At 28.3% G+C, this 14,445-nt stretch overlaps 1 protein-coding gene across 2 annotated transcripts; it reads left to right on the forward strand.

The window, feature by feature from the left end:
- Nucleotides 1-1,336: 1,336 nt before the first annotated feature.
- On the forward strand, nt 1,337-12,748 carry LOC122523137 (myb-like protein AA). 2 transcript variants are annotated; one of them, XR_006305257.1, is made up of 7 exons: nt 1,337-1,748; nt 6,626-6,808; nt 7,175-7,662; nt 7,843-8,037; nt 10,986-11,482; nt 11,834-12,021; nt 12,438-12,748. XR_006305257.1 is itself a non-coding variant. In XM_043644748.1 (7 exons), the coding sequence occupies exons 2-7, from the start codon at nt 6,628-6,630 to the stop codon at nt 12,464-12,466; spliced, it is 1,512 nt and encodes a 503-aa protein (XP_043500683.1). In that variant the 5' UTR covers nt 1,337-1,748; nt 6,626-6,627; the 3' UTR covers nt 12,467-12,748. The 2 variants fall into 2 exon arrangements, 1 of the variants encoding a protein (XP_043500683.1); XM_043644748.1 differs by having other exon boundaries at nt 11,834-11,955.
- Nucleotides 12,749-14,445: the final 1,697 nt, after the last annotated feature.

A 14,445-nucleotide genomic window follows, 5' to 3' on the forward strand; every position in this document is an offset into this window, starting at 1 on the left:
TAATATTTCGATAGAGGTTCTCAATATTTATTCTATTCTTCTATCTAGATGTTTACACATATGTATAAGTCAGAAATATAAGTATTCGTGTACAGTAGTAATATGGAAATATTATTATTAATGCTATATTAATAATAGTTATAATTAAAAGGAATAATTAGTAGTAATATGAAAATGGTATTACTAATATTAATAGTTATAATTAATAGTAATATATGGGACTATTATTACTACTGTGCGAATAGTTTTATGCTAAAAGTGTATATACATATGTTATTAATTATTAGATTTGTAATATACGTATATACTTTATATACGAATTTATGTATATTGTATATTTATGTATATACTTTTTTGTATATATTTATATATTATGTATATATTTTTTAATAATTATATTATTTTCTCATTTATATAAATGGATTTTCATATACGTTGATTGATTATACTTTTTATTATGTCTTTTGCAAATGAATATTATTGAGATTATACTTTTTTAGTTTACTATCTTTATTTAAATGTTTCAAATTTTGTTTTAAAATAAGATTAGCATACGTGATTTATCGTGCTTTCTGTCAAATTTTTTTTACTTATCACTAGTTTCTACATTTATACAGAAATTTCAGTTTAGTTCGAATAGTTTGGTAGAATATTCCCATAAGTTATAATACTTGTCATCGAATAGATCATTTTGCTCATTCGTAAAATAAATTCGTTGTTTCATTACAATTTAATACTATGCGCGTGACGCAACAGGTTACTTGTGCGATATAACAATAAAATTTCATATATTAATTTGTAAGAGTGTTTGGATCGATTGGACTTTTTATCGATTTCGAAAACAAGAAATTGATGTTCCGAGGACATTAAAAATATATAATATATAATATATAATATATAATATATAATATATATATATAGTATTTCTAGTTAAAAATATCATATATAATTAAAATACAATTATATTTAATATTCTTCATAATTTAATAAATTTATCACGTTCTTTTTCATTAAAGAAGATTTGACATTATTGACAATTTTCACATGCATAAGAATACATTCTTAAATAAAGAATCTCTCTCTCTCTCTCTCATTAGATCTATTTTACACAAACGAATGTATATGTATGCAAGAAAAAAAAGTATTCTTGACGATTATACGTATAAAAATAATTAAATCAAAAATTGTCATATTTTTCTTCGAATTGAGAGTCACTGATAAAACAAATATCATGCGATTATATTGGTAACATTGGTTGCCCACGATTGGCTAATGATGAACTACCTGTACGTTGATTGGCGGCTTGACTGAGATACTGCCATCTTGTAGATGTGTACTTAACTTACTTCAGTTGCTGGGAGGTGGGGCGTCTAGGAGGGCGCGTACGACGAATGAACGCGAGTATTAGCAGCGACATACGTCTCTTCTACATAACCTGTTTAGACGCATTTTGCGAGATATTGCTTCTCCGGATAAATCGCGAGTTGAGAGAGACAAACACGAGTCTATACTGCAACGTTCGTGATTCGTTAATCGTTCAAGAAAAATAACGAAGAGATTAACGTATTAAATAGACGTAACGAACTGTATAGGAAAAAACATAACAAACTAGTTTTCTTCATTTGACTCTTTTATTCCTCGCCATATTTCACGAGAAAATAACGCGTAGAAGTAACGGAGAAAAAAGTAGTGGTTTATAGTTGAGAATGAAGAGCTGAGAAATAAACTTGTGGCAGTTAGAGTTGGAGGTAAGAACATATATTTCTTCGTGTATTATTTCATTAATACGTCAAAAGATTTCTTTTCTTTTCACCTGTTTTCATATATACATTGATAACATAATATAGTATAATAATATATATTTCATTGTAATACATAAATGTGTGGAACGTGTGAATTTTTATAAACCAATATGGTGATTATTTTTACTATTTCAAAAGAAGTATCTGGTATTTGAAAGATATTCTTCATGTTTCTGTCATATTTCAGTATAAAATATAGTGTCTATGTGTTTCTGTGCGTGCGTTTGTTATGTGTTTTTGGCAGTGGTTGAGGTTGTCGCGTGTCAATTAGAAACATGACTTTTTTTAATCATGTGACTGTGTTATTCACGTGACCATCTAGTATTTTCTAGTTTTTATTTAATACTTTTTTTTTTCAGTACTTTTCTTAATTTTTATTTATTATTTAATGTTACACTCGTGTTATATTTGTAAATAATAAATCTCCGATAAAGGCATATTCATATTGTGAATATATTTTATTTATATTAAATATAAATAATATTGTACGTGTGTGTGTGTGTGTGTGTGTGTGACAGGTGTCTGATTTAAATGAATTTTTTGCATAAATGTATGGGACACGATTTGAAAAACAATAAAATAATTGCTTTTGATTATTTTTTTCTTTTTTTCGTATAAAAAATAATCATATTTTATAATTTGTTGTATAAAATAGTGAAAATTATTTATTGTTGTATTAGTCAACGGAAGAAACAAGATAATTTATTGAATTAATAAATTCTAATCCTAACGTAACTAATCGATCCAAAACCTGTACATATTTTTCAAGATCATATCGAAGGTTAGAAAAACATGTGAGATCTACGATAGTGTCGTTTTATTACAACGTTTAAGTGGTCGTAAATTTATTTTATATTTCCCGCGCAAACATTTCATTAAACCGTCATTTTATTAACAATAAGTAATTGCGAGTATTCAAAAACTGAATGAAGTCAAGAGAAAGGAAGACAATTTATTTGAATTTATCATCCATAGATAATCGCATTTCTATTAAGAGAATATTTTCTCTTTCTTTTTATTTATTTATTTATTTATTTTTTTATATGATAAAATATTAAAATTTCTCCTTATGTACATATTTATATATAAAAGATGTGTTCAAATAAAATAAAAATTGGCCATTGTGATAAAAAATAATAATTATTGTTAAAAATATTGTTCATCTTATATAATAAGTATATAATAGTAATTGAATAATAGTAATTGAATGTTTATATGTAATGTTTATATACAGGATATTTCAAAATATGTTTGCATAAATTTAAGGGTGGTCGGTACATTAAAATAATAATAAAAAAAGATTGATACAATTAAATGCCCGATATGATCTTGTTTCCGAATTATACTAAAATAAATATCACGCGATATCATCAATCGTTATGCAGTTTATGCATACGACGATGCACAGCGTCACACTTTAATCTTTCAACGAGACAATTTTTAAACGAGAAATTCTCCAATAAATGGATTTGTTCTGGAATACGAATTAATCTGCCGACACGAAAGCTTGATCTAAATTCGTTCGGATTTTTATATTCTGTGGACACTTAAAGTCTTTAGTTTACAACAAACCGAGTAATAAAATCCTGATAAATTGCTATAGCATTTAATAATGTTGTCAGCAAATTTAAACGTTCAAACGTAATTTTTGAACACGTAAACAAATTCATGACGTTTGGGAACATGCTATGAAACCGACGCCTGATTATTTCTAATAATTTTTATAATAATCGTGTAACGACACGTGTAATATAAAAAAAAACGACTATAATACGTAAACAAGATCATATCGGGTATTTGATTGCATGAGAACCTTCTTTTTTATTAATATTTTAATGTACTGAAACTACCCCTAAAGTTATGCCAGTATGTTTTGAAACAGCCTGTATATGTGAGCAAGCACATAGAAAACAAGAGTCAGTGCGCTTGCTCGGAAATGTCAGTGAACCCGTGAACGGCAGAATGTTTCTTGTAGACGGTTTACTTTCGCATTTTCTCTTTTTCTTTTTTCCTCATCAATTTTTATTATTTTTTTTCTTTTTATATATATTGTATATTTGTTTTTATCTTTATTTTTATTTTTCACGAGGATCCTTCTTACTTCTCCTCCTGTTTACCCCTTCCACCCGCTCCCTACCCCCTAACCCTCGTAGAAAATAAATACAATCTAAAAATAATTTGTTATTTATATGCGGTTTCATTATATAGATCAGAGATGAAAAAAAAAAGAATAAAAATAAAAATAAGATAAAAGATAGAAAAAATAAGAAATACGTTTCACTATACCAGTATTCTTATATTAGATAATTATAAATAAATTAATAAATATTATTTATTATACAAGTATTCGTAATATACTTATTTAATATTTCATTTCATTTGTAGTATTATCATTTCGCACGATCAATTTTTCTTTTATTTCTTTTTGGTTCGCATATGTCAGTAACCAACTAAAGATAAAATGTTCAAAATATTTTTCATCATCCGGTATAAAAGAGTGCGGGAAGGGGGTGATAGAAGTATTCATAGATAATTTAGAAATAATTTTCTTGAAATATATTATTTTCGCACGTGGTGCAACAATAGTCATTGTTAAAATGTTAGCTTCACCTTTTTCGACAATTTATTTTGTAGAGTGTGGGATTCGTAAGGGTACATTTTCTATTTTCCTTTCTTTCTTTTCTTTTTTATAGTGTTCTCAATGGTAAGGTGTACTCTAAACGAAGGACGAGAGAAGATTAAAAAGCTAAATAAAATCTAAGTCGTTTGTCGGACGAGGTCAACTTCTTTCTCTCTCTCTCTCTCTCTTTCTCTCTTTCACACATACACACGTATTTACTTACTCACATATACACTATTTCACATCATCGATTCTCTCTCTTTTTCTCTCATTTCTATCCTTCACCGAGAATACCACCTTACCACAGGCAATACTAAATATCCGATTTCAAGAATAAAATGACGAGAAGTTGTGTTCGACGTATCGTAGGATAAAAAAAAATATCCCTACCGTCTGTGATAAAATTAGCTACACCAAAACCGGCTCGCTATACGACAACGACCCTTTCTAAAGCACGTGTAATTCAAGTTATAGTAATCCAATTGATTTATTGCATATATTAAAAATTCACATACGTATACACACGCATTTAATGCGTATGTTAATCTGAATTTTAGAAAGATAGAAAATAATTAGATGCAATTATTTGTTTGCGTATTTCGAGTGTACTCCGTTGTATTTCGTTATTGGAATATTTTAAAAGAATCAACAAGCTCATACTAATATATATTTATTATCTACAATCTGTCACGAGAATCGGTTTATCGAGAAATTAAACCAACAAAAAATCAATATTAGAATTACAATATATTTATTTTTCATTTAAAAATAAATATAAATCTGCAATTATAGTATTGTGTACGTGTCGTCACCTTCAAATACTTTCCAAAGTATTAATAAATATTTAATATTAAATATTTATAAAAAGGAAAATATTTCGAATGTTTTATTTCGGTGAAGTGACTTTTGCGACACCCTCTATATATATACACATATACATACGTGTGTATGAACGCTTGTATACATATGTCTATTCATAGAACCAACTAAAAGGGAAAAAAGGGAATGAGGAAGAAAGTACAGAGAAGTGTACCCAAATCCTTTCGTACTTGCATTGAAATTACTAGCAGTTTACGGAATATGTGTAGAAGGAATGAAAAAAGGTGAAAGCGTTTAATTGGTGGGAGTTCGTCCTTCGTTAAAATCCCACACAACGAGCGTACCGGTTATAAGTATTACGAATTCACCTTGTGACCTTGTTCCTTACGGGTTTTAAGTAGTCACGAGCCAAGAGCCCTCTCCCTTTCTCTCTATATCACTGTATGTTCACCTGCATCGGAGAGTATTTAAAATAGCGAAAGAGTAGCAGTGGTTCTCTAAGGCGAGTTCTCATTGCATGAAAAAAGAAACAACTGGTGTGTGTACTTATGTACGCACGTAAGAAGTTATATTTCTTTGGCGTACCAAAACAAATATAACCTCAATAACCTCAAAAATAACTTCAAAAAAAACATTCAAAATAACTTCAATTATCCCGTGTGCTAATATAATATTCTACATATGTCGAAAAGACGATAAAATGATAAAATAAAATTAAGATATTAAATAACATTTTGATAAAGGTTTAATTGATAAATATAATCTAATTTAATTATTTATACATGAGGAAGCAGAAGTGAAATAACTTCAAAGCACATAAATAATTTTTATTTGTATCGATATAAAACACGTGTTGTGTATATAGAAATATCAGAATATAGATATCAATCCACACTAAATGTAAGAGAGATATATCGAATTACTTCATACCGTAAATTTGAATTCGCTTTGACTGCGCATCGTGAATACCGGCAAACTTCGTAGTGTCGATTTTTGTGTCGCTGTGCGCGCGCATCGTAAAAATTCACTCTCATCATTTTTTCCCAAACGCGCTAAAAGAAATATAACTTCCAGAAAAAAAAGGAACATAATTATTTATCGAAGCCGTTCGTCATTGGTATATACGCGAAAAATAAGATTTTTTTAATGTAATAATTTTTCCATAAAAAGAAAAACAAAAAGATGTTATCAATATACCAGTACCATCCATATAATGAAATTATTTTTGTCGAAAAATTATTACTCGAAATCAAGAATTTTATTTATATTTTCTTGAAACAAGAAAAAAAAGAAAAAACCGATTAACTACTGATTATTTAGTATCTTTATTTTATATAATTGATTTCTTTATTTTATATATATATATATATATTTTTTTTTGTAGCGATGAGCGGTTCTCGGCTTGGAAGAGGCCGAGGTGGTCGCCTGGCCGTGTACGGGGGTTGCGGGGTGGTGATCATACTTTTGGTCTTCCTTTACCGCGCCGCCACCTCAGAGATGGCCAGGCTACGTGAACTTCATATACAATGCCTTCATCAACACGAATCACTCGCTGCACAACTTCAAGGTATATACGAGCATATATTATATATATATATATTTACTTTTACTTTCGTTCCACCCTTTATATATTTGCATGACATGCATATCGGTTTACTGCTACAACGGATACGATAAAATACAATAAAATTGTAAAACTTCTTATCAACTCGTACAATTACGAATCTCTTTTCACAGCGGGTAACACATTTTCGTATTTGAAAAAAAACTCGCTCGTCGGATTCGAAATTAATTTGTTAAACCGTTTTCATTGTTAATCCGAAAATATTCGTAGAAATATATATATTTTTTGAATACACGCGAATCGCGAAATTATAATCGCAAAAGTTTTTTTGAAGAAGAGAAAAGAACAACGGGAAACATGATTTTTCAGTTATATTCGAGTACAAGGTGCGCCTAGAAAAATCATTGGCCGAGGAGAAGAGTTCTAACGCAATGGTCAAACAGGAATTACAGCAACGTGCCTCGCGAGAAAAATCATTGAGAGACAAGGATAGTATAGAGGCTATGCAAAGATTTAAATCTCTTCAACAGACTTATAAGATTCTTGAAACCGAGCATCAGGATCTTCAAGAAGAGTGTAAGAAACGAGAGAGTCAGGCATTGGAGGAAAGGAACAAGTTGGAATCTACTCATAAGGATCTTATCAGGCAAACTAACGAGAATAAAGATAAAATTATAAGTGAGAAGGAAAAGACATTGGAAAATTTTAAAAACAAATATTTTGAATTGGAAACGCTAAAGAACAGATTGGAGAATCAGTACAACGATTTAATTAAAAATAATGATAATACCGACAGTACTATGGAACATATGAGAAAGGAAATATTTCAACTGAGAGCAAAATTGGATGAAACACAGGTAGTTTGGATTTTTTTTTAATTTTTTATATATATAAATGAGAGATCCGTTTACGATAGATAATATTGTTTGATCATTTTTGTAAGATATTATATATAATTCAAAAAGACGTATTAGGGCTTAATAAATTATTTCTTGTCTATTCGATAAAATTTGACAATTCAAATCGTCTATTTTTAGAAACGATGCAAATCCACTTTAGCGGAAACAAGTTTGGTTAGTCCTAAAGAATCACAGCAGCCAAATGATCAAAACTTGACGGGTAATGTCGTGATAGATCCGACACAACCAGAAGAACAACAACAACAACAGCAGCAGCAACAGCAACAACAACAGCAGCAGCAACAGCAACAGGCTCAACAACAAAACATGCAGGTAAGTCGGCCGAACAACGACGATGAAATGAATTCTGAACCTCTGCCCGCTCCTCGCAATCATCACGCAATCGGGGATGCCCTATCGAATGAAAAGAACATGCAGGATGAACAGGATGACACCTTGCCGAATCAGGAACAAAGTAACGTCAGGTTTGCACCCGAAGATGACAACATCATACCGGTAGGTCCTAACGAAGTGAAGGAGGACCAACAAAAAATATTACCCTTGCCATACGATTTAAGAGAGAAGCGTAATAAAAAAGATGAAACTTTTCCTTCCGCGGAAGATGTAGCCGAACTTGTTGACGAACTTGAGAAGAAAAATAATAAGGATGTCGATGGTGGTGCTCAGGATGCTCAAAAACAGGTCCTAGCACCACCGAAAATTTCTTCCTCGAAGGACCCTAACGATCTCGAGAATAAAATCCAAGACGAAAAGTCAACGAATGGTGATACTCTGGCACGACCGGATGCACAAAATAATTTTGCTGACTTTAGGGATGTCGATAATGAGGTAGAAGCTTGGCAACAAAAGGAAGTTGGAAATTGAGTTGTTTTTTTTTTTCAAAGTTTTTTTGGTTTTATGTATTTCTTTTTCTTTTTTTTTAGAAAAGATCATGTTTTTTGTTCTTTTTTTTTTTTTTTTATTATAGCAGAAAGCTCGAATGAAACAACGTAGTTAAAAACAGACGATTTTAATACACACATATACATATATATATATATTTTTGAAGAACGTAACAAAGCATTACAAAACCGGCGACACGCTTGGATCTTCTCAAATGAGTCTGGGTTGTCGCATTATTTGTGAGAATGTGCCTTCGAGTGACATTTTATTTTTAACCCTTTGAATGTGAGAATCATTTCAAATTCAAACGCTTTATTATTCTACACAATATACGATGATATTAGTCGAAATAAATTAAATATTATTATTTGCAGTGATAAATATTATAATTTAATTATACGGTATTTATTTGCAGTATTAATCAATTTTACTTATATTAGAAATGTAAGTTGAAAATCGTTGCCATAAATGCGTTGATAACACTCAAAGGGTTAACAATATCCTATATGTGCATTTATATTAGTTACTCTAGCAGGGTACTTTTGGGGTCATTTTGTTTTTTGTTCTTATTTTTTTTATCCTTTTTTATTATGGTTTTTGTGTTCTTTTTTAAGTTTTTTTTTTTATTTCTACTTTAAATTAAAAATTTAGATTTTTATATGCCATGTAGTTGCATGATATTTAACTGGGTATGGTAGATAGACTACTATGACAGCTACACTACTTAATAGTATTCGAATTTTATTTCGAGACGATTTTTTTAAATCAACAGAATCGCGTTTTTTCTTTTTTTTTTTTTTTTTTTTTTTTTTTTATTTATCTAACTCGTATTTAAATATCGTTATTTTATTACTTCTTAAAGATTATTTACTGATCAACATATTTATTTATAAGACACGCGTTTCTAGTTAAAATTGAAGTATTTTTATTCTTCGATAGTATTACAATGATGATTATATAATAAATATTAATCGTTTTCGATTGTGTAATTAAATTACGTAAAAAAAAAAGAAATATATATTAAAACGAACGACGTCTAATGAAATGCAATATAATATATATATACACACACACATAATACGATATGCAATATGGAAATGAAAAGATAAAGTATTAATATAAGTAAAAAGTATTTTTTTTTTTGTTATTACAAATTCTATAATTTAAAAATGGAAACAAAATCTTTTTTATTATGCATTTATATTATTAATTTCAAAAATCAAACGAAGGTAGTAGAAAAAAGAAAGATAAAATATTTAAAAAAAAAGAATATATATATACGAGAAAAAAAAATAAAAAAAAGAAATAATGAAGAGAGGTTGTAAGTAAAAGGATAAATCTATTCTTTTCTTTTTCTTATCACGAGAAAGAGAGAAAAAGATGATTTTGTGTATGCACGAGTAACGAAAAACGAAAGAAAAAAAATAATAATAATAAAAAAAGAAAAAACTAAGAAAGAGAGAGAGAGAGAGAGAGAGAGAGAGAGAGAATTGCACATAATCAGCGATATACGCCTTGTACTCTTCTGTGTTACTTACCGCATTAATAAATTGTTATTATTTTTATCGGCTCGCATTTTTACTGGCACCCCTGCTCTTTTTATTATACCTAATCGTAACTTACAAGCTTTCAATTATTTTTCTTCTCCTATTTTCTTTTGTTATATAAGAATTTGAAATTTTGTTCAAGAAAAAAAAAACAGAAGTAAAAAAATTAACAGAAATAAATAGACGATCAAATTGCAATTTTAAATTTGTAGAGATTTGATTGAAGAAAATATAAAAACAAAAAATAAATAAATAAAAAAAGTATATAGAAATATAACAATTAATCAGATACACGATATGTATAATAACACATTTAACTATTATTTTTATCCTCGTTCGTGTGAAATATACGTACATGTGAGGAGGACTGTTCAAATAACAAATAAGCTTTCCTTATATTATTTATTTCGAGATTCTTCTAATTATTTATAAGTTGCATGCTTATACGAGCAAATATTTATTTTTCTTCTTTCCTATTTATTTTTTCTATATTTTTTTGTTTTCTTATTTCTTTTTTCTCTATTTCTTTTTCTTAAACTAGCAATACTCGCTTTTGTAGTGTCGATAGAGTGGTAGAATTATAATACTATTTTCGTTGGAGTGATATATAATTTTGGGAACTTCAGAAATTTTCTACTTTTAGTAGAAAGTACAATTGGAGACGAGTTTGTCAGATTGCAGGTAAGTCAATTAGGTAAGCTAATAAAGCAGAAATTTTTTTGTTTGGAAAGCTTCGAGTATAATTAAGAATACTCGTCAAATGAACGAAATGATACACGATTGATAGTTTATACAAGATCTTACTAATTCCAAATGATGACATTTTTACAGGCGGTTGTTTCATCAAGCTCGATTAAGACGATATCATCATTGAAATTGGAAACCAGCACGAAAACCAACACTAATATCGATTCCGTATCATCGAACAAAGTTTTCAAGACTTCATCTAAGGTGAAAATTCCACCTGGCGTATTACCGATTCTCATGATAATGGATCAGAATGTTGTTGAAAAGATTGACAAAGAGAAGACCAATGATAAAAAACAAGCCAAGAAAAAGGATGAAACTGGACAGAATATAACTTTAAAGAAAAAAAACATTGTGCCAGAAGTAAATAGTAAAGAAAAAGAAAATGAAATAATAGATAAGGATAACGATAACGATAACGATAACGATAACATAGATTCACCGTATAAAATTTTATCGGCAAACAAATATGCCGATGATCAGAACGCTGCTGCTAGACGACAAAATGGCAATTGGTTTAAGGTGAAACCAGGTGTACAGGAATTTGGGGAGGAGCCTAATCCGATCGATCGATTAGCTGGGTAATAATTATATTTTATGCATTATACTTTTAATTAACACTTTTGAGTGATACAAATTAAAACGAAATTCACAATCTGTTTTAAGCATATTATTTAATTATGCTCAACTGAACAATTATGTATATTCTTGGAAACAGAATATTATAAATTATTATTTAATTATATTGATAGGTAATAATTGGGTAATATTATTAACAAATAAATTAATTATAAAATAATTCTATAAGATATGAGAGAGAAAAATAACGTTTTCCCGTTATCATTGTATACCAAGAGGGGTGGGAGTGGAGGGGGTTGAAAATTTTGTTAAAATCTTTTATTATTAATAACAATTATTTTGATCTATTGCAGATTGGAAAACATAGTTGGTAGACAATTTGATACAGGTGATGAACAATACGTTGGTGCCGATTTTGAACCTCAAGCTCAAAAAGTAGATGATTTGCGTTTGGCAGAGGGTGAAGAGGAAGAAGGTAATAAATAATTGGAGATATTTAATCGATCATACGATCGATGATACACCACAACAAAATAAAAAGGTTTGATATGGTGCTTTAGAAGTTGGACTTACTCTTGGGTATATTTGGTACATTAATTCCAAAAATAACATTGGTTTCAATTTATTAGCTTTAGTTTTAGAAATATAATAAGAAAATTTGGAAATTTGTACCATATTTAATAATATTTTTTATTTAATATTGGATTGGTAAATTTCTGCATAACTTGATTCACTAAAAAATCATAAATTTTATAAAAAAATAAGAAAAAAACACTTGTCGAATCAGAACGTTATGATGTATTTTCAAAACTATAGCTGATAGAACAAAGCCGTCATTGTATTTTGACAATTGACGTTTCAAGTAATACTACAAAATAAGTTTAACTTTTTAGGCATCAAAATGCCTGATCAACTGACAACGTTTATTAAAATAATTTGTAATTTTTATATTTTCAGACGAGGACGATCCCGAGGATATTATTTGAACGAAACGAGGATGCGTTACGTGGTTCGATGTTAATAACGAGCGAGACTTATTTTTCACGAGACAAATCAATCATACTTACATAATTTCATTATTTTCGATAGAATATCTTTTCTCGTAGAGAATAAATTAGAAATGAAAAGATTTTTTTAATTAAACTTTACGACGAAAGAAAAAATACGATACATAGTTCAAGAAGATAACGCAACAATATTTTGTTAATGACGATCGTAATAAGAAAACTAAATGTGAAAGTTTCTAAACTATTTATTCAAATATTATCAAAGAGCCTAGTTTATAAATAATCGTTCTCTCTTAAAATATTTCTATACTTTTTAGAAAAAAAAAAACAAAAAAAGAAAAAACAGAAAAAGAAAAAAGCCAAGAAAACATTTTCCTTCTATCATTTTTCTATTACGATAACGAAATCGTAACGCAAAGGAACGTTAATTGTATCGGTCTTTTCTTTTTTATTTATTTTTTTTTTATATATATATATCAACAATTAAAAAATATTATAATATGAAAGTATTAAATAGCGTGAATCGTTCGTATAAAAAAAAAAAAAGAAAAAAAAAGAAAAAATTATTACACGTCGTTTATACGTGCGACGATTTGAGTGCGAATTCTCAAATGAAATTAATGAAATGAATATAGAGGAAACAGACTGTATTTTTTTAGGATTAATACAAAAGAAAGAATAAGAAGTAACGTCACGTAGAGAAACACATAAGGTTCTAACCTTGAACATATACACACACACATGTAAATGTTCGCGATCGTGAAAGATTTGATTTTTTTTTCGACCGTGTAGGTCATCGGTGACTTAAATGCACTTATTACTTATTATTACTTACAATTAGATAATCGAAATTCGAGGCACACTCTCGAGAGTAATATTTATAAATAAACAACAAGATTATATTAAAAAAAAAAAAAGGATAAAAAAAAGTAATTAGTTGTGCGATCGTTTATTCGTCGAATTGCTCGTAATAAAATATAATAATATATGTATCGGTAATTATAACAATTGAGACTGAGTTAAAAAATTGAACAAATTGATTTTATAATGTATTTTATATGATATAAATAATAATAGTATTAATAATCATATAATATAATTTAATATAATATAAAATAAATCATAAAACCAATTTTTTTCTCAATTTTTTTCGAATTAGTCCATTAACATAATTATCGGCACATATATGTAAATAATTTATAATAATTATATATATATATATATATATATATATATATATAATATTGTATTTATATTTTTTAACAATCATAGTTTTTACTTTGAACGATCGAACAGAGATATATAAAATGCAAAAGTGAGTGAGATAGAACGAATGAATCGAACGAATGTGTGAGATGAATTATTTAAAGAAGTTTGTTATAATAATCGTAGAAAACTAATACACGAGAGACTATACAAATGTATATATATATATACATATATACATGTTTTTTTGTTATTATTATTATTTCTTTTTTTTATAATAAAAGAAAGCAATGAAACAGTTTCGTTATTTTTTACATTCATCTTTTTGTTTTCTTTTTTTTTTCAAAAACTATTATGAAAAGAAGAAAGAAAATTTTCTATAAACGTGTATTCATCGACCCATACGTATTTTGTATTCTAATAACTTTGGACTTTGTGTCAAATTTTGAAACAATCATTTCATGAATCACAGTTTATTGTTCAATAAATAAAATCAACTATCGTATAATATACCAATGTTTCTATCGTATTGTTCGTATTTGTTTTTTTTTGATTAATACGATTTCTATACAATCAATAAGAATTAATCATGTTAATAGGAGGGTAAAGTATACTAGAACAATCTGGAAAGTCTTCGCGTCGTAGCTCGTCATTATGAAATCATCAATATTTTTCTAGATCATAATGTCGTCGAAAAAAAAAACATTTGATTTCTAAGTAATCGAGTCACGTAGTGTTTCTTCGATACAGAA

Source organism: Polistes fuscatus, unplaced genomic scaffold (assembly GCF_010416935.1).
Source record: "Polistes fuscatus isolate 324 unplaced genomic scaffold, CU_Pfus_HIC Scaffold6, whole genome shotgun sequence".
In the NCBI taxonomy this organism is placed as follows: domain Eukaryota; kingdom Metazoa; phylum Arthropoda; class Insecta; order Hymenoptera; family Vespidae; genus Polistes; species Polistes fuscatus.